At 42.5% G+C, this 24,548-nt stretch overlaps 1 protein-coding gene and 1 long non-coding RNA gene across 4 annotated transcripts in view; one reads left to right on the top strand and one right to left on the bottom strand.

Annotated features, from left to right (window-relative positions):
- Positions 1–17,369, top strand: part of LOC129211366 (uncharacterized) — a 208,597-nt gene extending 191,228 nt beyond the window's left edge. The window contains exons 5-11 of the long non-coding RNA XR_008578824.1: positions 6,676–6,776; positions 8,420–8,541; positions 9,422–9,769; positions 9,880–9,979; positions 11,947–12,003; positions 14,902–15,037; positions 16,095–17,369. This is a non-coding gene — a long non-coding RNA (uncharacterized LOC129211366). The remainder of the gene's footprint in view (positions 1–6,675; positions 6,777–8,419; positions 8,542–9,421; positions 9,770–9,879; positions 9,980–11,946; positions 12,004–14,901; positions 15,038–16,094) is intronic.
- Positions 12,632–24,548, bottom strand: part of LOC129211365 (contactin-3-like) — a 112,257-nt gene continuing 100,340 nt past the window's right edge. The window contains exons 13-21 of one of the 3 annotated variants that reach the window (XM_054838364.1): positions 24,096–24,254; positions 23,847–23,996; positions 23,014–23,084; positions 21,895–22,129; positions 21,607–21,722; positions 20,851–21,037; positions 17,378–17,490; positions 15,606–15,774; positions 12,632–15,019 (exon numbers count right to left, since the gene is read on the bottom strand). In XM_054838364.1, the coding sequence (XP_054694339.1) occupies positions 14,919–15,019; positions 15,606–15,774; positions 17,378–17,490; positions 20,851–21,037; positions 21,607–21,722; positions 21,895–22,129; positions 23,014–23,084; positions 23,847–23,996; positions 24,096–24,254 (1,301 nt within the window). In that variant the 3' untranslated portion in view covers positions 12,632–14,918. Of the gene's footprint in view, positions 15,020–15,605; positions 15,775–17,377; positions 17,491–19,448; positions 19,863–20,850; positions 21,038–21,606; positions 21,723–21,894; positions 22,130–23,013; positions 23,085–23,846; positions 23,997–24,095; positions 24,255–24,548 lie in introns of those variants that run through there. The other 2 variants (XM_054838363.1, XM_054838365.1) reach the window with 2 other exon arrangements.

Genomic DNA, 24,548 nt, shown 5'->3' with positions numbered 1-24,548 from the left:
CCAAAACCCAAGCAATTTTGTCACGTTCATCGTCAGGATAAGTAGTGGTCTCAGCACACCAGGTGCCTCAGCACCGTCAGCGCTTGTGGAGGCAGCAGAGCAAAGCACAAATGCATTCGTGCAAGGGAACCAGGAGGCCAGAACCTGAGTCTTCCAAAGCCCCCCAGGTGGATGTTTTGCCTTGCTAAGCGAGTCTGCTCGCTCGGTGACGCCAGCTGTGCCTACCCACTGCCCCCGCCTAACGCTGTGGTACCCCCGAGAGTAGCTGCTGTCAGACCTGAACTCACCCTTCAGTGAAGCGCTGAACAAGTACATCTAGGATTTCTGAGCAAGGCACGCTCTCTGGAGGGTATCCACTCCTTTCTGGGGTTGCATCAGTCTCTCCTGGGGTCCTTCCCTACCAGCTCCCCGCTGCGTTTCTGGTGAATCCAAAGGTCTTAGCTTCTCTTGCTATTTAATTGCTCATCTATATCAGCAGTATACTTAGGCATAAGCCATATCAGTCTAAAACCAGTCACAAACCCAAACCAACCTACAATCGTTCTCGTCCTTTATGTATTGGCAGGCAAAAGCAAGCCCTCACCTCGTATCCATTCTGCATACATATAATTTTTCTGCAACCATCAGCAGCACCAGGAATTCAATAACTGAGACCAACATTTATGTCAGTAAATCCAGTGCATAGGTCTGCCCCTTTCCTGAATATTCAGATACGTGGCCACATCAGTGCTTCTCATTTGGAAGACAGTGACAAGGGTCATAATTTTATTCTTTATCTCCCACTTCACCTGCTCCTGAATGCTGAAGGAAGGGAGGAAGCAGCACACTGAGGAGCTCGGTGGTGTTGATGACAACCTTGCAATGCTCGACCATTCGTCAGGGCGTCATGGGAGGACGAGGAGGAGCGAGAAGCAGAGCTGAGCATCCGTGCCCTGCAGCCCTGGCTGGCCAGTGCCGGTGAGGTGGTACTGCCCACGGCGTGGCAGGGGAACGGGGGCGTTCAGCCCTGCCCGCCCCTCCAGCCGCACGGCGCAAAGCTGAAGGGCAGAGTTGCCACGTCAGGTAGGAAACCTTCAGCCTGATCAAAAATAAGTTTGATTTCTGAAGATGAGAAAGGTTAAAATTGAGTTTAAATGTCTTGAACTTCCATCAGGGCTGTGTTTTGTTGGGTTTCATTTGGTTGCTTTCTGCTCTCGCTGCATTCACATGCCTAAAAAGATTCAGCTGTCATAGCACTGACAAGTGCTAAAAAGCTCTTGTTAAGGTCACCGATATCAGAGAAGTGTCTCTCATACAACATCCCAGTGTATCGAGGCCACCGTCGCTGGGGACGGGGGCCGGTGTCAGACACCGTTTGCTACAGACGGGACTGTGACCCCGGCGTCCCGGCACGGCTGAGCCGGCGCTTTTCTCTCCGCTTTTCCTAAGGTAGAGCTGCGTAACGCTGCTCCAGCTAAACGCCAGGAGAAAAAAAAAAAAGCTCTAAACATGCATGACCTTAGAATTCAGGCTGAAGCTAAAAGATCTGCTGCTAACTAAAAATCTGGGGTTGCTTTCATGTATCTGAGCGTTCAGGGAATAGATGTAGCTTAACATGCAAATGCAGGGCTTCCTGCAGAACAGCGCTGCTTTTCAAGATCTCTCATTTCACGCTGTTACCGCTCCGTGCCCTGCTGTTTCTATGAAAAGAGCCTCTCTGAGGAAAAGTTTCCCACAGACAGAAATCCAACTGATGTGGTAAAAAACCCCCGAACCAAACAAGTTATAGTTTAATTTCTAAAATGTGTGATGTCCATCCACAGCCTGGCAATCAGCAGCATCTCTGCTGCTGGTGTTTAGAAAACAGCCCCCCACTCCCTCACTTTTCTATGTACATCTGTTATATATTTTTTCCTCATCTGTTTAAGTGAGTGGGTGCTGAAGGTGGGAGCCAGGAGTCCTGTCCTGCCGTAGGTGTGCAGAGGAAGGTTTTCCCTCTGTGAACAGTGATGCTCCAGCGCCTTTTGGCATGCTCATTTGTGCATCTGTTTTCTCTGCGTACGAGTTACCGTGTTCACATGACTTAGGTGTTCTGCACACATAGAGGAATAGATGTCCAAACACTTTTTTTTCTTACCACTGAAGAAAAATGCCTGTAAAGCCCATGTACAGCAGCTGTCTGCAGGTCCCTTCCCTGGAGGCTGCAGGTGTGACATGCCACCACCAGAGTCCACGTCCTGCAGGGACGTTTGTTTGGCACTTCACATATCTTCCTTGAGCCACCTGGACATCATCATCTTCTGTCTTTAAAGCAATGTATGATGCATTATTGACGGGCAAAATATAGAAAAATGTTTGACATTTCTCTAATACCTTACATTTTTATTCTCTTCTAATTTCAAGTATTTCCCATTCTATGCCACTACCATATAATTCAACATTTTAAGCATATTGTTCCTCACAGTGTCTGCTTATATTTTTAAGCTTGTCTGGTTATTTTGACAACAAGAGACATCATAAATTATGTAAGCAATTTCTCTCCTTACAAGCTGGCCCCAGTCCTGTGCTGCCCCGATAAGAGCAGCGAGACAGAAGCTGCTTTAGTAACGGCAGGACTTGTGTGACTGCACTTCAGCTGCGCTGTGACCAGAGAATACAGCACGTGGCACGTTGGAAATGGATTGAAACTACATAGAATAGGGGGGAAAAAAAGCAGATCTAAGCCTAGCTGTGGTCTGAGACTCCTCTGAGATTTGGGAAGTGTGATTTGTGGCAATTTAGTCTTGAAGCTGTGGCTGTGACCATGCCACGAGCTGTGTGTAATGGAGCCTAGTTAGCACATCAATCCGGGTCTGGAAATCATGGTACCTTCATCTCTAAAAGCATCCTAGACGTGGAGCTGGGAGCTCAGGCAGCTGCAGGCAGTGGTGGGCGTGAGAGAGGGCTCAAATCCACGAGGCTTCAAGAAAATCAGAGATACTGGGTTAAGACCCCTTGGGCAGGGGAGGGACCTGAACCTGTCCCACACTTTCTAGCACATGCTCCAATTAAGTAGGAAAGTGGCTGCAGGCAGCAGCATCTCGGTTCTTACTTGAGCTCAAAGAAGAGCAAGAGTCCTGCTATTTCCTTGAAGGAAAGGGAGGTGCTGGGAAGAGACCCCGCTCCTCATCTCGGTACCTGGGCTTTTCTTAGACTCCACCATAATGTTCATATTCAGAGGTCAGCCTCCTGACTCTTCAGTCACCTTTCTCTCATAAACAATCATTACGGACTGATTGATAATCTTGAGGCCTGGCAGCAGTTCTCTGAGACAGATGGCCTCTGCTGGGAAACCTGTCCTTCTGATAGCTCCCAAACATGACATAAGTCTCATCTTTTCAAGAAAGCCTTTACCAGATGGGTCTAATTTAAAGCATGGCCTTTCTCGTTTCTTCCTAGAGAATAGCTAATTAACTTCAGAACGGATAGCTGTGCTCCTCTGAGGGCAGGCAGAAGTGGGTGTTTGATATCAAAACATGTATGGGTTTGGTTCCAGTGCATCAGTGAGGAGAGATGATGAACTCATTAGAATAAATATCGATAAGCGTATTGAACTTCCCATTATTCTGAATGTACCCAGAGCTGACCAAAGAGAGGCCGACTCTTGAGAAATATGTTGTGAAAAACATGTATCCTTTATCTAATTCTTCTTATTGCTCTGCAATGACCAACCCTAGGTCAATTTGTATTATTTCTCATCATTGCTATTAGTAGACTGCTGCCAAAATTTGTGGTCACAGCTGAGGAGCACAGAGAACAGCTCAGAAGAGGAGATTGAAATAAAGCTCTTGCCTTGCTTTCCAGGAGCTGCCTGCATCAATCCGACTGTTTCTGGCAGTCATTTCCCAATCAATAGTCAGCTTCGTCATTTGTCGTTTGAACCTTTGGCTTATTTAGCTGGGCTCCTTGCGGTCCTTGGTTTGCTGCTCAGAGGAGGCGTCAGCCCGAGGCTGTGGTGGGATGTTTTATTCTCTTTTCCTCTTGTGCATCAAAATGGCTCCGAGAGATTCTTCTCCTTCAGGCAGGAAACCCTGAAAACTCTGGAGCTTTTCAATTAGATGCATTACAAACTGTGCTGATTGCCAGCCTTGTCTCTCTTCTCTGACATGAGCTATAAAATTCCTCTTCTCCTCCCCTCCCCAACTGAACTAAAAATGGCCTATTTTTATACGCTTTTTACAAGCGTGTCTACATGGTAGAAATGAGGAGTTCTAGCTTATCTTGTGTTATGTAAATATTTCTGTGCTTCTGGAATAAAGCTTTTCCTTCCCTTTGGTCTAGCTTTCTTGTAGGCAGTTTAACCTTCAGAAAGAGTCAAAAGAGATTCATGGAGATTGCCAATGGCGTTATTCCTGAGGACAATTAGAGAGAGAAAAGAAAACTCAAAATTACTGATATAAACGGCTCGTTTAGAAATGGATGGCTAACTAAAGGAAAAGGTTGTCTTTTGGTGTCTTTTTAAGCAAATTTTTGCTTAAAATAGCCGGGACCAAATGTAAAAATAGCATTTGCCATGTTTGCATAGTGTTACAAGATGAAAGCGGTGCTTTTCCAGCAGCCTGGGAGGTGGCTGTGCCCCATCCCTCTGCTGCAGGCAGGATCTCCAAATCCCATCCCCTGGGCCGAAGTGGAGGGACGGGGTACGACCAGAGGTGGGATGGCCGTGGGGCTGGGTCTGCGGCTTTCCCCAGCACGCACACACTAAGCGGTGGGGACCATCACCGGTGTCCAACACAATCCCTGTTGGCTGTAGTTGTTGAACAGTGCCAACGGGAAAAAGGAACAGTTTGAGTCTGGTTATAGATGGTTTCCTCAACAAATGGATGTTCCTGGTGGATTACTTTTCTTAAAATGGTAATTATTGCTTCTTCAGAAGTATGCTGAGAGGTGAAGCAGCTCAGGTGGGGAGGAGTTAGCGAGAGACCCAGGAGAAGTCACGGTCTCCAGCGTATTTTGCTCATTAACCTCCTAAGCGGAGGGAGGCAGTTTGAAATGCTGCTGATGCATTTTGCCGAGAAGCACTGAAAACAGGTCTTGGACTTCATATGTGCTGATGCATGGGGCAGAGTACCTTATAGGGACAGGGTTTAGTGGTGGACTTGGCAGTGTTACATTAACGGTTGGACTCGATCTTAAAGGTCTTTTCCAACCTAAATGATTCTACAGGAGCACATCCATATGATGGAAAAGCTGGGGATAATGCTGGAATCAGATGAGTCAAGGCTCCTGGGGTTAAGCGGTGAATTCCGCTTTGGGTTTGTGGCCCGTTTTAGCACCAACCGCTGTGAAGGTGCGGCTGGAGCTGGGTCATGCCCATGAGGCAGGAAAGGGTCGGTGTGTTTGGAGGGGACGGGGAGCGCCCATCGCATCGGTGCGGGGGCTGCATGCCCATATGGCTCGGCTGTGTCCCCGGCTGCGCCCCGGGGAAGCGGCTGGGGACCGCTGCAAGGTCCATCGGTGCTCTGCGTTTGTCCGCGCTGTGCCACGGGCTCATTCTGTGCCCACCACGCAGGCTTACCGCCGTGGCTACAAATGCTGGAGTCTCGTCTCTGACATTTCTCCAGCTCGTCAGCATGTGCCCGTCTTTGGACAGGCTGTGCAGCAAATGGGACTTTACCCTGCTATTTGATGAAATACTTCCAGTGGTGTCAAGTACTGCTGTGGTAAAACCCGGCCCAAATACAGTATCAGATAGTCAGAGTTCTTTAGCGATGATGGTTAACCTTGGGAATATGAATAAGTGGAAAATACTCTAAAATTGTGCTTGGGTTGATAGACAAAGATTAATATTCACCGTAAATGAAAGAGAAGGGACACTTTGTATAGGTCATAAATGAGAAGGATTCCTGGAGAAGATTAAGATTTTACTGGAATTATTTTTATCCTTCCATATCTTTGTGGCTGGAGTTTTAGCTGATTGCTTTGGGCTGTGCTGGCAGCAGGAGTGAACAGTCTTTCCAAAAGAAAATTTTAGGACAACTTTGAACTCCCGCAAGAAGAGGTTGATTCTAGTCTTCACCTGTTTCACAGAGATTTATAATTAGGACCAAGGAACCCCTACAAATGGGAGGAAAAGAAGCAAGCAGTCTGTAGTTAAAAAATGTTTAATTGTCAGTTAAAAAATGATTATACAGAAGGTATAATAGTGGAGACTTTGTTATTTGGCAGTATTTTGGGCAGAAAGAATGAAGCAGACGGTCTGGCTGAACTTGTGCTTCTGTGCCAGTGACCAGGACTATTAGCGTGATTTCCTATCTGGAGAAAAAGCACAAGTGGGATTTGTATAGGTCTTGTATACGTGTTTGCATGAATGTTTATCAGGTCAGCTGCAAGTACCTCTGTGAAAAAAGAGGGTATGTATTTTAAAAAAATAAACAGATGCCAATGTGAATGAAGTCGGGGTGTGAAGGCAAGAAGGAACCACTGCGAACCACCGCGTTGGGTGTCTGCCTGAAGCCTTCTGGAAGCACAATCGGAAGTAAAACTTGGCTGAGCTTTGTTCTGCCTCGGTCCTCTCCTTGTTTAGAAGGGCTGATCCGTCAGTCTGCTGAAATTGGGGTAAGGGTTTTGTTAGCCTTGGATCAGGCCCCCAGAACTGGATACTCTGGTTGCTTGAAAATAGGTTCTTAATGGCACTTTATTTTTCATGTTTCCAAGGCAACACAAAACCCCAAGACATTGTTTTCCAGTACACGAGCAGAAGCTTTTGGCTGCTGCAGAAGAGTTTCCCCTCTGTCTCGTATGAAGCTGCTGTAAAGGTACCAAAGCCATATTTTCTGTCGTTATAGTCGATTTACATCCTATATTCAAAAAGTAATGATGATCAGATGCAGCTGATGAAATGATCTGTTCTCACTGCAGAACAACTCATTCAATCAGCTGAGAGCTCTGCTGTTCAAATAGATAATTAGTGTTGTGACAAGCGTAACTTTAAATGCCTCAGTTTGGTGGCAATGTTAGGAAGTGTGACAAAAATTAAATTATTTGTCTGCTTTAACCATGGCCCTTCTTGGATTGCTAATGAGAGGAATGCTTGTTAAACACATGTCCTTTTTGATAGACTCCTTTACAGGTCCTCAGTTGGGAAAATGATTTATTATTTGTATCATAAAGGGCATGAAAGAGAGGACTTTCCCTTATTTTCTCTGCCTCGTTTCTTTTTATGTCTTTAGCTGATGTAACAGGTCATTGCTTGTGTTCCAGCATAAACCGGAAAGATCCCCTAAAATGAAATCACCGGGGAGAGCAATCCCGATGAACGCCTTTCCTGCCTGCCAATATTCCTTCTAAATTAATGGGCGCAGGGAGCGCATTTAGGTACTCGAATCTCAGGGGAGCATTTGCAGCACCTTTCCCAGAGGTGACAAAAAAATCAATCACAGAATCATAGAACGGTTTGGGTTGGAAGGGATCTCACAGCCCATCCAGTGCCACCCCTGCCATGGGCAGGGACACCCTCCACTAGCCCAGCTTGCCCAAAGCCCCATCCAACCTGGCCTTGAACACTGCCAGGGAGCCAGGGGCAGCCACAGCTTCTCTGGGCAACCTGCGCCAGGGCCTCAGCACCCTCACAGGGAAGGATTTCTGCCTCACATCCCATCTCCATCTCCCCTCCTGCAGCTTTAGGCCATTCCCCTTGTCCTGTCACTCCCTGCCCTTGGCACCAGCCCCTCTCCAGCTTTCCTGGAGCCCCTGCAGGGACTGGAAAGTGCTCTAAGGTCTCCCCCTGACCCTTTTCTTCTCCAGACTGAACAACCCCAACTCTCTTAGTCTGCACTTCTATTTAGGGCTGCAGAGCAATGAGTTCAGAGTGCCTAAAAACAAGTCCTTTGCGTGCTTTGAAGTACCTGCCTTGGTGAGCCCTAACTCTGCGGCAGGGTGGGGAGACCACCAAGGCCCCCCGAGTCCCAGAGCATGAGGATGCTGCGTTAAGCACTCGGAAAGAGCAGGGAGTTGCTCTGGAGCACAGCTGTCAGTCACTTTCATTCAAAGCAAACATTTTTATGTTTGTATTTTTATTAACAGCCAGATGGTTTGGTAGCTGGTTTTAGGTCCCAGCCTTGACCAAGGGCGTGCAAACCCTCCTCTTCTGCTGCTGGAGGACTCCAACGCTGTACCCTCAGCTGGCAATGGAGGGAGGGGAAGCGACTCAGAGTTCCTTCTCCTGTTGTAGCTGGGTCGTTCTGCACCCCGAGGAGTGCGGGATTTGGGAGGCTGAGGGGTCAGCAAGGAGCTGGACCCTCTCAAAAGGGGCTCTTTCCTGATGGACAATTCTGGGATGTCCCCCTGTCCTAGGAGTTGGTTTGAGTTTAAAGTATCATGGGCTGAATTAATGAACATCTTGAAGTTGCATCCTTTCTATTGGCTCCTAATGGGATGCTTTTGATTCTTCCTTTTTCAGTATTTGCCAGTGCCTTGATGTTCTCCTACCCAAAGGGAATTAATCGCCAAGATGGAATGAAGAGTACAGCACAGAAAGCAGGCATGGTCTAGACCTCATGGGACTAACTATGCTCTTAAAGGGTAAGAAAATAATCTTACTACATTGGAAAGTGTCTTAGTAACGCTACATAGAGTTCCTGGCATATCTCCTATATTTGTGCATTTAAAAAAAAAAAGATACTTTCAAAGATACTTGTTGCAAAAAGATCGGCAAGGAGCTCAAGAAAATTTAATACCAAATGAGTTTATCAAGTTTTTTTGACCCTTAGAGATGGGAAAAACCAAGGGAAAGATGCACATGTAGGTCTTCTGAAATTCTAATACTAAAATGCTCTCATGCACAAACTGAAAAGTCTCAAAACAGAGAGATCAAAACCAAAGCAAATGAAGAGCATGGTATGAATTACAATAAGTGGCATCGCAGACACTGCAAGGTGGCAGTTAAAGCTGATGAAGAGGACCCATGAAAGGAAAGGCGAGTGTCTGTTTATAGAAATATCAGACTGTTGGGAAGGGGAACTTTTTGCTGCAGCTAACGAGAGGCAGGACAGAGTTAGAGGACTGGCAATACATAGCCACTGTCAGCAAGAGGAAAACATGAAAATAGACTAAAAATTGGTGACAGGCTAGGGTTATTGTAGACTCCCAACTATCTGTATTTGTGGAAAGTGTACTTATGTACAGACACACACATGTACTCTGAGGAGTTGTCCCAGGGGAGGTTTAGATTGGATATTAGGAAAAATTTCTTCACCAAAAGGGTTATTGAGCATTGGAACAGGCTGCCCTGGGAAGTGGTTGAGTCACCATCCCTGGAGGTTTGAGAGACACGTAAATGTGGTGCTTAGGGACATAGTTTAGTGGTGGGCTTGGCAGTGCTAGGTTAAAGATTGGACTTGATGATCTTAAAGGTCTTTTCCAACCTAAACAAACAATTCTATGGTTCTATGATATCTCCTAGAGAGAGCAGTATTCCTCTGGCAAAGTTGAGAGCCTACCTGCTGCTCAAGTCACACCCACTGCGCTGGACCTTACAAGAAACGTGGGGTAGCAGAGCAGTTCCCTGCTGAGAGGCAGGACAGCGGTTCCGCGGCTCCTGGGAGGACCGAAGGTCCATCCTGGAGAGGATGCCTTCTGCCAAGGGCAGCGTGCAGGGACGCGCCGGTCCTTGGGAGGGCTGCCCAGGCAGCGCCTGTCTGCGTCTCCTCATCCTGCAGCCAGAACTTTGCTGTGGTAGTGACCGGTCCCACTGACGCTAACGAGATGTCCACATCCTTAGCTGACCTCGGGAAAGACTTCCAAGCTGAAGGTGAGCCATGAACAGCACCTCTGAGAAACAGCTCCCACACGCGCAGGGTGCCGGCAGCCTCTGCTTGCAGAGAGGCTTGGGAAGAGACAAATGTCTATTCTTTTTTATAGGCTGCACCTCCTGCTTCCCGGTGAGACCCAAGCTGTAAGCACGCCAGGGATGCAATGTTGAACTGTGAAAGTCTTCCTAGAAAAGCTCTTTTCTAAGAGGGTAAGGCTGATAGCTGGAGATGCAGTTAAGTGGTGTACCATCTCCCCCCCATCATGTTGCAGCTTGCACTATGTATGCATCAAATTTAAAGAAAAGTAGTGCCTCTTTATATCAAGCAGGCTTGATAAAAAACAACAATAACGTACATTCAGTTATATCTCTGCTAAACATATCCTTTTTTATTGCTTTTCAGGAGTTCAAAGCATTAGCATAAAACAATCGAGGAGGTTGTTTTTCCTAAGAGAGCGAGTGCCTGTTTACAAACTCATTTTATTTTCACAATATTCCATTGTTATTTATTTCAGACAGAAAGCTGTCAGATTAATGCACTCCCTCATGCAGGACAGCTTGCTTTATTGCCTGTTATTAAGACATAACATATATAACCTGACAGGCACTGCCCACGTCTGCATCCCGCCAGTGAAAGGCAAATTAAGTAGAAAATGGAGATCTCCAGTATTTCTTAGGGCTAAAGTGATATTAGTTTTTAACTCATTTTGTATTCATAGAGGATCCTGCATGTTTGCAACATATCCGACAGAGTAAACTGTCCGAAGAAAAAGGGGTTTTTAAATTCTTACCCTAGCTACCTCTGAGAAATTTAGACTTTAGAAGTACAGGAGTCCTCAAGTCCCCTCGTATAAATGGGTGCCAGGAAAGAATGAAAAACCCCACATTACTCAGGTGGCACAAGAAGCCCTTTAGAAAACAAGTCTTGCAGTTTGCAGTTGCAAACTTTTTTTTTTTTTTTAAAAGCTGCATCAAATTCCTTTTTCTTTGGTGTGCGTATCCAGCTGGTGGCAGGACTCTTGGATCCCTTCTCCTTTTTACACCGTTTGAGTCATTGTCCAAAAAACCTCAGTGAGTTGCCCAGTTTTTTCCAGAGAAACCCCCTGGAAGGCTCCGTGGTGATGCCGCTGTGGGTGCTCCCCTCCTTGCAGCGCCCATCTCTGACCTTACGTGCGCAGGGAGCTGGAGAAAGGACCCCCCCCAGGGGTTCGCCTTCCCCGCTCCCCCCCACACCTCCTCTGCCTCTCCCCAGCTTCTGGCTTTGCTCTTCGGTAGCCTTCGGCATTACTGAACAGCCCGGAGGAATACAGACACATTTTTGGATAGGGTATTAAAAAAATACACTTTACAATAGTGTTTTCCTAAAGACTATGACTCAAGCCTGCTATTCTTTCTTACTGGATTTCAAATAATGGCAATTGTAAGTGATAAAGTGCTGGCTATTTTTGGTGCAAGAACAAGTGGAACAGCATCTGCAGTTCCAGTCCCACCATGTTACTCACATTCTTCATTAGCGTTGATTTTTTTTTATTATTTTCCTTTCCTTTCCTTTCCTTTCCTTTCCTTTCCTTTCCTTTCCTTTCCTTTCCTTTCCTTTCCTTTCCTTTCCTTTCCTTTTTCCTTTCCTTTTTCCTTTCCTTTCCTTTCCTTTCCTTTTTCCTTTCCTTTCCTTTTTCCTTTCCTTTTTCCTTTCCTTTTTCCTTTCCTTTTTCCTTTCCTTTTTCCTTTCCTTTTTCCTTTCCTTTTTCCTTTCCTTTTTCCTTTCCTTTTTCCTTTCCTTTTTCCTTTCCTTTTTCCTTTCCTTTTTCCTTTCCTTTTTCCTTTCCTTTTTCCTTTCCTTTTTCCTTTCCTTTCCTTTTTCCTTTCCTTTTTCCTTTCCTTTTTCCTTTCCTTTTTCCTTTCCTTTTTCCTTTCCTTTTTCCTTTCCTTTTTCCTTTCCTTTTTCCTTTCCTTTTTCCTTTCCTTTTTCCTTTCCTTTTTCATTTCCTTTTTCCTTTCCTTTTTCCTTTCCTTTTTCCTTTCCTTTTTCCTTTCCTTTTTCCTTTCCTTTTTCCTTTCCTTTTTCCTTTCCTTTTTCCTTTCCTTTTTCCTTTCCTTTTTCCTTTCCTTTTTCCTTTCCTTTTTCCTTTCCTTTTTCCTTTCCTTTTTCCTTTCCTTTTTCCTTTCCTTCTCCCCAGGACTGAATTGCTAAACTTGGTTACTCACAGAAGCTGCTCTAGAAAAGCCTGCAAGAGGTAAGCTGGCTCAGGGACCCATCGCGTTCTCTCTTACTGGCTCTTCACCTTTTCCTCCTGCGCTTTCCCAGTAACAACTTTTTTCCAACTGTTCCTGGAGAATCAAGTCAGTTTTATTACCGCAAATAAACATTAAGTGAATTAATATGAGATGAGGAACAAACAGAGGTCAGTTTAAAGGAAGGCTAATCTGAATTTTGGAAGAAATACAGAGCAAGGCAGGTGTCTGCCTACAGCCACCTGAGCGGGAGAGCCCGGCAGTCCTGCCGCTTGCGTACCCCCTCGTAAACGTGTTGGGATTATTAGTAACCCTTACTGCAGCATCTGGATCAGCTCCCTACTACGTCGGTAGAAGCCATGCTTTAAAAGCTTCAAATTCATAGTTCTGTTACGCCCGTGAGAAGGTTTTAGAGCTAGAACGGCTCTGGCCTTGCGGGAAGCTGCAGGATGTAAGGAACAGCAATCTGCAGGGCAGAACAGGCTGTGCAATTTAACGCTAAATAGTGATACACTAAATAAATTGTTACAAAGGGCTAACTCTTCTTCAGTATAATTACATTTTTATTTTTTTTCATTTCAGAGGAGAGGAAGCAGCCTAATTGGATAGATGGGAAGCCAAGCCGGGGCAAGGGAGGAGGCTTTCTGTCCGTCGTGCTGCAAACCTGTGGGCAGAGGCAGAGCTCAGAACCTCGAGCACAACCTCGGGTCCCTGCCCCGTGCAGGTCTGACTCCTCCAGGACGTTATTTATGTCCTTACTCCTCCCTCCTGCCCTGCCTTCTGTAGAAACAGGCCTGGGTACACGGGTTGGGATTTCTGTCTTTCGGCAGCAAAGACTCCTGTCCTGCCCCTTAGCAGAAATACTACGAAGAACAGACGAGGATTTTTAGATGCGGTAAAGCCCCGTGTGTGCAAATATGTAATACAGACAAGCAATACTACTTTGAAATATTCTAGTATCCCTCAATATAGTAAATATTTTATTAGAGTAATAGAAAAAAATGCATACAGATAACCATAGGATACACACACAACTGGAAGTTTAAGGATAAATTTCAAACTTTTCAATATGAAACAAGGTACTCGGTACATATCTCATGGAGATATATAACTAGAAATTAAATAATACAATGTAATCGCATGAAAATGGCAATACAGGAACATGGACTAGAATTTTGTGAAACAAGAATAGAAAGAGTCACTCTTCGTTGCATCAAACATAACTATATACTTACTAATAACACCTGTTTTCCATCTCCCACCCGCCCCCCCTTTGCAAGTGTCTGAAAACATCACTGGTTAGCCACATTGAAAAGCAACTAGCCGTTTATAACTATATATGTACAGTATATACAGATCTTGCTTACTTCAACAGTTAGCATGTATTTTCATCTGGATGTGATACTAATAAGGTAATTTGCTATTTGAATGCATATCAAGGTATTTTTTTCTACAGTGCTACCATAATTTCATTAATCCTGATTCTTTCCCTTTATATTTCTGTGTTGTAATAATACTGTGAGATTTAAAAAAAAAAAAAAAAAAAGGCTCTTTAAAAGGACATACTTTATGTCACATGAACACTTGCTCTACTGTGTATGTGGGCAGCTCTCTAAAAGGTGTCTAAAAGGCTGTTTTGACTAAATTTACAACTGTGTAAGTCAAATGTACCAGGTTTAATGCATCTTTAATATATTGCTATGAAAGAAAGCATAGATTTCTCTATAATAGCAAGCCTGAAGTGTCTTTGTGTAATTTTTTTATTATAAACTAGAGTATTGCCATAAACTTACCAGAATCATATGACAGCGATGGGGTGCATGAGAGTGCCAGACCAGGTGAAATAGTTTTGAATTGGTTAAGGAGCAGCAGGAAGGAGAGTTACGAATGTAAGACTGAATTTAAGGATGAGTTTACAGTGCAGTGGCGGTGGACGAAAGAGCAAGATAATTTGGGGCTGCATATTTGGAAGCACCACATCGCAAGGTAGGGAGGTGGCAGTAGTCCCTTTTCGTAAGGCCATGGTGCAACTGCATTTCGGCAATGCTGACAACTGGGCACTTTTGTTAGCGGAACACCCGGACAGGAGTTCAGAGAAGGGCAACGATCCTGAAGGTGGGAGAACTTGGTTACGAATAAAGAACTATAAGGTGGGATACGAGGAAATTAACTTTGAAGTCTATTGATGAGGAGGAAGGTTAGGTGCTTGAAAAGGTACATAAACGTACACTGCGATAAAACAGCGAGCCTTCTTTGTAACGCGGCTGTGAAATTGTTTCTTAAGAGGAGTACTGGAAGCCCTGCCTCTGGGACACCCCAACGTGGACTCTGCAAAACAAACATCCACACTGTGACTTTTCTCTACCTTCCAGCTTTGATCTCTTGCTAGATTTAGAATAATTTACATAAAGAGTAGTACGAAAACCGATCCAAACCTACTGGATTATGACACTGTCTTAAGAACGGCTGCTTGGTCAACATGTTATCATCCGATGGAAACGCCCTGTCTCTGATTCCATCTCTCGGATGTAGAATGATGTTATCGTAACAACGCCAAACGTACCCAAAATAATTCTGTGTCACTGCAAAAATGGAGTTTCTCACTGAGCTAAGCTCTTCCTTGTAACTCTGATCGTAGTGCCATTGCTTTCGCTCTCTTACATTGTATCTGAAGTATGTAATATGTAAACTCCTTTGGTTCAAGTATTAAGGCATTTTAGATTCCTTTCTAAAGGATTTGCTAAACTTTACATGATATTTTTACTTCAACCTACAGTGAAATATAAAGAATTTAAAAACACGTCAGGATAGAAGAAAAACATGCATTAACCACTGCAGTTTGTTGGTTTTTTTTTAAAAAGCACTTTTCTGTAGTAACCGATTCATTTTGTTTTTCCCAGCAAATGAAAATGTATCATCACAACACTGAATTAAGAGTCAAGGAAAATATTGTTGGTAAGAAGCTGGACACACTGAAGATATTCAAGACTGATGGACCAGAACCTCTTGCATCCATACCTGTGACAAACAAAAAAGGTCAGGATTAAATGAAAGCATGAGTGTCTGCTCTGTCAAATTATTACTCTTCCTAGATGCTAAGCAAAAATTATTGTAATTTTTTATTTCTGCCAGGGAATTAAAATTTACAAAAATACGCTAAATATTTTAAAACTACAGAAGCGTACTGCAAAAAGCTGACACTGTATGAATGGTCTTTACTTTCAAGGTAATAATGAAAAAAAAAGGAGAAAAGTAAAAAAAAAAATTCTAACATTTTTAATACCAATTTACATGGTAATTTACCAGTTCAATAGAATGAAGTTTGTCATGCATAAGGGCATGAAGACTGTTAATGGCTTTTCTTTTTATTACTTTATTACTATGCAACAGACAAATATTAATTCTCTCTTTCTCCTCATCAATAAGGACTCAATTCCTGCAAAGACAGGACAACTGCTGGGTGTCAACAGCAAATTTAGTAATGATTCATTACACCAAGGCAGAGACATGTCTATACCGTGGCCGGTATAAAGGAGGTTCGGCTATTGCTTGGGGACCCTAAATAAGCACCTGACAAAATAATTGTGATTTGGTTTCAACCTACTAGCTAGTCTGGGAATCAGGATCTGCTCACTGCTAGTGCCATCTCCGCCATCAGTGGTTGCTTTTACTTCTATAATGTAATCTTCGTTAAACTGGAGCAAAAGTTCAGCGGTTGTCTTGTCCGTGTTCAGCACGTTCATGTTGGTCTGACTGCTGGTCCTGTACAAAACCTGCAGCACAAGCAAATAGCTGTAGGGCGTCATTTCTTCCACTGGGGCCTGCGCAGCAATTTGTATTTGTGTTTCTCAGAAACAAGGTTTCAGTCTTTAAATGCACGTGATGAGAGAAAAGATCTGATTTTTGGTTAATATTATAGTGCAGAATTACATTTAAAGAAAGAAGGTAACATCAATCAAGCTCTTTTCTTCCAGCTTTAATCTAAAATGGCATAATGTAGAATGATAACAAATGAATAATATATTCCGTTGAGTATCTTAATAATGTATTGTTCTATAAATTATCCCACCATTTGGAATCTGTCATTACCTAGATGAACTGCTTACGCCAATACATAGTTTGGGAGAAGAGAACTACTCAACATTGCTGACTACGGTGGAAGATGTTCTGCAAGCGCTGAGTGATTATTCTGTCAGGAAACTTAACTGCAGTTGGTGTCCTATATTTGAAAGGATGGGAGCTGCGTCTGGACGTCACAGCCCGCTGCTCCAGAGGATCAGGCAAGAGGAGGGGTTTAAGAGCAACAAAGCTCTCGGAGGGACGCGGGCGTATGGCTCACCTCCACAGCGCTACGGCTGCGCTGGAATTTTCAGCGTCATTTGTTGGCTCTTCCCGGCAAACCAACTTTGTTAACCACACTGCCCTCACCTTCTTTGATAAAAACAACCCCCTAAGTGCTTTACTTCAGTAAAATTAACCAGCTTTATCAAAATTCAGCTTATCCTTGTGTACTTAGCAATGTTTGTTATCCGTAGGGGAACCTGAAATTATCATGGGAGACAGAGTATGCAGTTAGAAACTCTCCGTGGTATGTTTTCAGCTCAGCTACCATCTATGAAGCTAGGTGGCTTATCTAAACATGTATTTCTTGCCAATATGACTCGGAACACTGCATAGTCAGATCTTCAGCATAAATCTTTTATGCAGGAATATATCATGTGGGATCCAGCTGTAGGCAGCTCATCAAGATAGCCTCAGCTAGTCTCTTAAACATACTTACGATATGTGACATTTAAATACTTGTACATTTGTGCACTGATCAGGATTAGATCAGATGTAGCAATGTAATCTCTGTCAAGACAATGAGCGTGTCCCACAGTAGATAAGAAGAAAAAGGTTTAAGAACATCAGGTTGATAGACGTGATACTAATGCATATACTTGGCCAGCAATGGAAACTACACCCATCAGCAAAATCTTGGGATTATTTGGTTTCTTTCAAAATGGTACACCTTTGGATGACTGTTAGATGTTTATAATAAGTGTTATACATGTAATAAATATTATACATGTTATGACATCCAAGTGTTACACATTTGGGTAAGTGGGATCTCAGGAGCTGGCAGCAATGCCTGCAGCCTCCTGGCTTTGTTTGCATGAGGAGGAGAAGGCATTTAGCGTACGATTAAACGTAAAAGGACCACAGTTTACGAGACATTGTTAGAATATAATTTAAATCTATAAAAAGGAGACACTACTGAAATTGTTTTGATGTGGTATTGTGCATCCTCTGAACGTACTGCCTTGCAAATAAATAGACAAGGAAAAGCAAACTGTGGATTGCTTTCAGATGTTTTTCTGGTCCGTTTTCACTTACCTTATAGCCGGTCACCTCGGACTCATTCTCCATCGCTCTTACTTCCTCCCAGCTGAGGATTACTCTGGAGTCGGTGACATTCCACAAAACATTTCCTGGCGGTTGACTGGGCGCTTCAAATACATAATAAAAGCACGACTTTAATTTAATTGGCATTAGTGATTTATTCTACAGTAGGAAATAATAGTTCAGGTAATTGACTGTCATTACACGTCGGATGCAAAAGCAACTCAAATGCAGCCTCGTCATTTGTACACTTTATGGTTCAGAGACTAAATTGGAAAAACAGAAGGAAGGAAAAATAGAATGGCACATAAATGTTATTTTGGAAGTTGCATTATCTGTTGATGGTCCTTCATTAAAAACAGCCAAAGAAAAGCATATGTCTTAGGACGTGGGTGATCAATTAGAACAAACTCTAATGAAACCTATGATGGTAACAGACAATTTCTAGTTTTAGTATATTGCCAAGAATAAGCTAATACTTCACAATACATTATTTGTTAAACAAATTTAGTCTTAGTGAATATTCAAATCTACACACTATAGTGATGTAGTTTAACATGTTTGTAACGTAAAAGTATTTGACAATTTTTTTGGGGTTTTTTTTTTTTTTTGTTCTTTTAACCCGAGGCGTGATTTTGAAATGCAGTCTGTGCCATTTCAGTATCTGCAGTTGGAACAATAGTGGGCTTCGGCCAAGGAAATCTAGTGGGGTTTTATTGTTCATTAACAATCCGAGACTGTTATTTTCCAAAGGAGCAGTATGCTTTTGGCTGTACACTTTAATATATCTTGAAACTGCCAAGCTTTCAGGGAAGGTGAAGGTAAGTACGTACCTCTTCTTAAGATGCCTCAAGTTGGTTTCCCAGAAAATGGGTCATGCAGTGACACAATCAACGATTAAAATCTTTTCTAAATGTGTTAAGGAAAACAATTTACTGTTGCTGTCACCTAGTGGAGGCAACTGCTGCTTAGGTGGACCCGCGCTACGCTTCGATGCTGAAGGTTCCAGTGTTAAACACTGGCAGTGGTTTTAAACACTCCTATCCGTGTGCTTATGGTTGGGTTTTTTTGTTTGGTGGTGGGTTGTTTTGGTTTTTTTTCTTCCCTTCTCTCATTTTTAAACTCCTTCACAGAGGTAGCGCCCTACCTTCTTTCCATGAGCAGTCAGATCAAAACCTACCTCATTATATTTCTTAACTCAAAGTAGACACAAAAATGTAAGAGTGAGACCTAAAAGAATTATTCTAAAGTCAAACAAGCACACCACTGGTATTTTTTTTTTTTTTTTTGCTGTATGTGCCTTGTTCTATATACTGAATAGGATTTAACCTGATGCACTAATAGCCACTTTTTGTGAATGTAAGAGGAGATTGGTTTACTCCTGAAAATTAAGTATTACAGCATATATGAATAGTTTTCATACTGAGATATTAAAGCTGAATTTCAAAAGAAATGAGTCATTCTTTTAAATCCACAACAAAGTATTAATATGACATCTGAAAAAATGAGAAGTAATTATATATAAAAAACCATAAGCCTCTATCTATGACTTGACTTATGGAAGTGATTCAGAAAGCTCCAATTCATTTCAGATACCAAAATCTCCAATAATCTTCAGTGTTTAGAACTGCAGAATTTAATTTGTATTAGGTCAGATCCTGAAACACCGTGTCACACAAGTACATGTCCAGTGCTAAATACCTACATGGATTTCTCTGAGACGCCTCAGATGCTTAAAGCTGGCCATATACACCAGAATTTCTCTGAATTAGAACTGATGGACACAACATTTTGTTGTATTTTAAGACCTTCTAAACATGAAATAATTGTAACTTCTTGCCTTATAAACTTGGGCAAGTCTTCCCCAGTTATTTGCCATTTTATATAGCAATATTTTATAAAACAAAACTACACTTGTTATTTTGGGGTATGAAGATGAATATTTATTTCAACTATAAAAGCAAAGATACTTTAATGGTCAAAGGTAAATACTGAATTTTCAGTCTTGAAATATATTGCTAATTGAACGCAAGTGTGTTGCTTGATCTGGTCAATGGTTACTAAGAAGTATTTTGTAGGTCATATGGATAAAGGTAAATGCAACGTGCACAGAAATCCTTCACAGTGAAAAACACATCACAAATAGTCAAGTTAAGGTAGAAATTGGGATTGATCAAAAAAATCACACATTTAAATAAAAATATCAGTTTCTACTGCAGCCGTACAGAGAATTATTTGTCTTAGTTAATGCAACTAGTAGATAGCAAAATCCTTCAGACTGACAATATACTGCAGTGGTTTTGCTCTATTCACCAGCAAGATACATGGACACAGTGCAACTGATTTTTCTTTTTAATTAGTCCAAATAGCAGAGATTGTGACTAAGGGCCTGATCCAGATCCTGTTCAAATCAGTGGGCTCAGGTGCTTGTCCAGTTCTGGGTCACACACCCCAAAGACAGGTGGTCACCAAAATGGGACTGGAAAAAAAAAAAATAAATCACTGAGCTGACCAGGCTGGCACAACCTCTGGTGAGCACGGAGATGATTAATTAAAGACAACTATTCATCGCACGTCAGGCACAGGCTACAGGCGCTGACTTACTTCAGATCAGCCAGCTCATGGTAACTATGCATATAATATATTTAAACTCTAGCAAATCTGTAAATCTGAGTTGGTTTAGTCCTCAGTGACAGAGTGTGACACTCGTTTCTGCATAGAATAATTTCTGATAAACTAGCTTATTTCATAATATTCATGATGCGACCACTTTTGGTAGAAGGATGTTAATGACTATTCCAGGGACTTTGACCTTTCAGACAGATTTAATTGTACATTCTTGTGAGTCTGACAGAAATACTTCAAGATTGATGACCTTGATTCTGAGTTGTATTACAATGCAAGAACATACTAAAAATATTTCCATTGTTAGAAAAATTAGTGCAGCCTTTGACAATCTGTTCTCCAGCTTAATTTCTCCTTTTAATAGTAAAGTGGCCTCTTGTGTAATTTGTTCAAGGGGAAACAATGGACATGAAGGATTGTTTTGCATGAAATGTATGTGGATCATTGCTTTTCAAAAGCCATGCCCTAGAGAACTTATAAATATGTTATAAAACCCTGAAAAATTCAACAAGTCTCTGGGTTTTTCCTTCCAAAACCCAGAAATTTTTCTTTTAAAAATTCTTCCACTCACCAGAAGAATAATAAAGGTTCTATGAAGTAATTATATATCTTACTTCAGCTCCACTGACATAGCTGAGCTTTACCTACTCATCCTGCTAAAGTAGCAGAGGGTGGAAAATGGACAATCTATGCTCGATATAATTGTGTAACTCCTCTAGTCTGTATGAAAATTCAAGTCATTTATGTGTGTTGTGATTCCCAGTAATGCGCCTATTTTTCATTTGCCTGCAAGTGCTAACACACCATTATGTCTCTCCCCGCTTTAAATTCAAGATACTTACGTGTCTTTTTTGTGGTAGCATTTACTGTGGCACTAAAGGGACCTGCTCCAGCACTGTTATACGCGCGGACAGCTGTGTAGTATGCTAAGTTGCTCTTCAAACCTGTTATTCTTATTGATGTCTCATTCCCTGCAGCTTTTACGCTGTTTGAAGATTCTTCTTTTCCACCATTATTCCAGTACCTAACCTAGTAGATAGAAAACAAAACCATTTAAAATCTTGCACGGAACGGACTGTTCACCCACAGCATTGCATTTGACTCCTTGAAGTGCATTTTTTTCCTCAGCTGAAAAAGGTAGAAATACATTAAAGTTTCAAAAATATGTTTACTATGTTACAAAAAACCCATTCGTATCCATCTGCTTTTCACGCTTGCTGCTCTTTTTAGTGTGATTGTAGGAAAAAGGAAACTGAAATATTAGATCTTGCTTGAATTAAAGAAATGACAAAAGGAAACCCATTACTTCATCTGAAAAGTAAACAAGTTAAACTCCGAAAACTACCTTACAAAACAGTTCCTTTGGAAGGAAATGTAATTCTGAAAAAATATGTCGGTTTGAAAGTACTGTTAGACAGACACACGACCATCGTCGGCACGGGAAGCCAAACACAGTTTCATTCTGTGTTCTTTGTTTTCACACATCCTTCTGGGTGTAGGTGGGGCAGGAAGAAAGCGAGACACGTGGCAATCTTCTGGAAATGGGTGCTGCTGTCCTGCCCCCTTTGCAAAGGGGAGTGTATTTTAAGTGAGCTTACCTCGTAGCCCAGTAACCGTCCACTGCTCATCTTCCAGGGAATGGCTGTCCAGGAGACCTCGATGACCGAGGACGACAGGCTCGTTGCAGACACGCCGGAGGGGGCTATGCTGGGCTCTGTATTCGGAAATCAATAAAAGAGAGATCAGCAGCACTGGTGACTGTGGAAATAAACATGTCCATATTCAAAGTGATCGCATTCCTATTAACTGTTGCTAGATTTTCTGATGAAACAGCTCACGTTAAAGATCTGGCAGTAACTCAGTCTGGAGAAAACTCAATCACGTACCTTCTTCAGCTGAAAAAACTGTGGTTATGGAACTAAACGGCCCTTCTCCTTTATTGTTATAGACACCAACTTTGACTTCATATGGCGAAAAGGGCAAGATGCTTTCATTCCTGAAGACATATCTCGGTGTGTCAGGAGAGGTGACCACAGTCTGTATCCATGTTGTGGTGCCAAAGGGGCGGAAAGCAACAACATAGCCAAATCCTTCTCCGTTTTGTAATTCTTCAGGGATGGGCTGTGAGAAAAGCAAGAGATGACGGAGGTCCGTGATGTCACATACAACACTGGAGATACTCTGCAGGATGAAGGTACCAACAGACTAACGCACAGGATTGTAACCAGGTTCTGGTGCTGCATTTGGGATCATTCCATCAACAAATTAACTCTGGTAGAGCAGAGCAAAACATGTTCCTCTGAACCTATTTAAAGTTTGCACTTTGAGAACAACTTTCAGGTATATTCCTTGTTTCCCAGTAAGTATACTGTTTTAAGATACTTTTCAATAAATAACTTTTTTTTTTTTAATATCCAGTCACATTGTTTAGTTAATGAAAAAATTAATAATTGCTTAGCCAATTACTATAGAAGCCACTACTACTTTTGTACAGTGCCTTATACCTTCCTCTGATATGATTACGATTAGGTAACCAGACAGAGTAGTATGTGTTACTAACAGTATGTTAACGTTTTTAAACTCATTAAAAACAGGCTACGTAATATAAAGTAGTACCTGATGGTTGCTATTGGCTAGTGCACGCGTCCAGAGTTAACGGTAAGAAAGCAAGAACTGCAAAGCTGCACAAGCGTAATGCCTTGGTTCAACCTTTCAGCAACACCCCTTCCCGTGCCCTCCTGCCCCCTTTTTTAGCTTAACATTTGTTTGAGAACAGAAGCAATCTCAGACAAACGAACTAAATTTGCTACTGATCGCCATCCAGCACAGTAACACGTGAAAGCGAAAGATGGAAAGCAAATGTGCATAGCTCACGTTACAGAATGTTACCGAGCGCATATACATCCTAGATGAGAAGCTGCTACAGCCAGGGAAATTCATCTTTTAAGAAGAGTTTGAATGAAAACAATCATTCTCTGAAGAAAACTGCTCGCCAGAAAACTTACATCCCATGTTATGACCAGTTCAGACCTGCTGCCTCCTCCCCCACTGACTTCAGATGGGGGAATTTCAGGAACTGCGAAAAGGAAACATAGAACCGTCCACACAGTGTAGGTACAAGAGACGACAGCACATACCGTTAACATCATGCTCTGAAGCTAACAGCCCCGTTGTATTCGTACTGCTTTCCCAGATCAAGGTAAATGCTTTTTTGAGGCAGGGTGGGCAGTTCGGGAAAGCCCCAGCCCCGTCCTGCATTCACCCTGCTGCTTTCCATCGCCGGGCCAGGCTGATGTTTTTCCAAGTGCTGGAAGAACTGTATTAGCTCGCAGCCTGAACCCCGATTGCTAATCCCTATGAACTTCTAAAAATTGGGAGGCATGCTTTGCTTTTTTAATAGGGTTAACTATGTATTGGGCAATGGCCTTATTCCAAGTGAACTCCTAGGGTTTTAATCGATGCGTCCTTCTGAGCCGCATGCTTGTTACATGGAAGGTGTACGCTGATGAAAAAAAAAAAAAAAACCCGTCAAAATTAACCTCTTTCCATCCATTAATACCTTCAGACTCTGCAGCACTGCCTGAACCGACAGACTTTGGCATACTAAATACAGTTTAAATGCATTTAGATGTTATGCTTCTGTGATGTTCAGTAATGCAACACAAACTGTCCAACAGCAAAATGGAAAAAAATCATGAACAAACTAGTTATAGCCTTTTATATTCAATGGCAATTCCAAGCTTGTTTGCAAAGAGCCAACGATATGAATGCTCTTTTTTTTTTTTTTTGTTAATATTCAAGATTCTTGAATTAAAAACAAATAGAAGAACCCACTAACCTGCCTCTTCAGTTCTTACTTTTTCTGAGGGTAAACTAGGCTCTCCACCTCCTATTTTGTTACTGGCAACTACACGAAATTCATATTCAACCCAAGGATTTAAATCCACTACTGTGGTTGTGAATGTTTTTCCATCGATCACGTCTGGAACTATTAAAAAACAAAAAGAAGAGAAAAAAAGGAAACTAAGAACATGGTGGCCCTGGTCAAAAACATTTCAACCGAGCCTGTAAAAGAGTTGTGTTTTACCTGTTGTAACTCGCTGCCAGCCAACTGAAAAAGGTGTCCTCGCTTGTATGGTATACGTGGTTACTGGGCTGTGATTATCTGTGCCTTCTTGCCAGGAGATCTGAGCTGTGGTATCGGTTATTTCATCCACTTTCACGTGTTCGGGGGGCCCAGGTGAGCCTAGATTGAAAAATAGAGTTTTGCAACGCCAGTATGCTGGAAATCACTGCCATAGCAGCATGGATTCCCATTTTATCAGCACTGCGGGAGGAAGAAAACAATTCAGCTTGGAATAAGAACACACGTAATTATTGTTTTACATTCATTAAACTTAAGTCTGATGATAATCTATTTCTGAAATACTCTGAAGCGCAGCACAGATCACAGGTTTGGTTTTGTTGTTTGTCTCTTTTCAAGATCCTTTGTTCAGCGTGATCCCTCTATCTTTCCAATGCCTTTCACTTTAGTCTTCGA

The sequence above is a fragment of the Grus americana genome, chromosome 11, assembly GCF_028858705.1.
Source record: "Grus americana isolate bGruAme1 chromosome 11, bGruAme1.mat, whole genome shotgun sequence".
Classification (NCBI taxonomy): Eukaryota; Metazoa; Chordata; class Aves; order Gruiformes; family Gruidae; genus Grus; species Grus americana.
The sequence above is the reverse complement of the archived record's forward strand: the minus strand, read 5'-3'. Positions and strand labels throughout refer to the sequence as shown.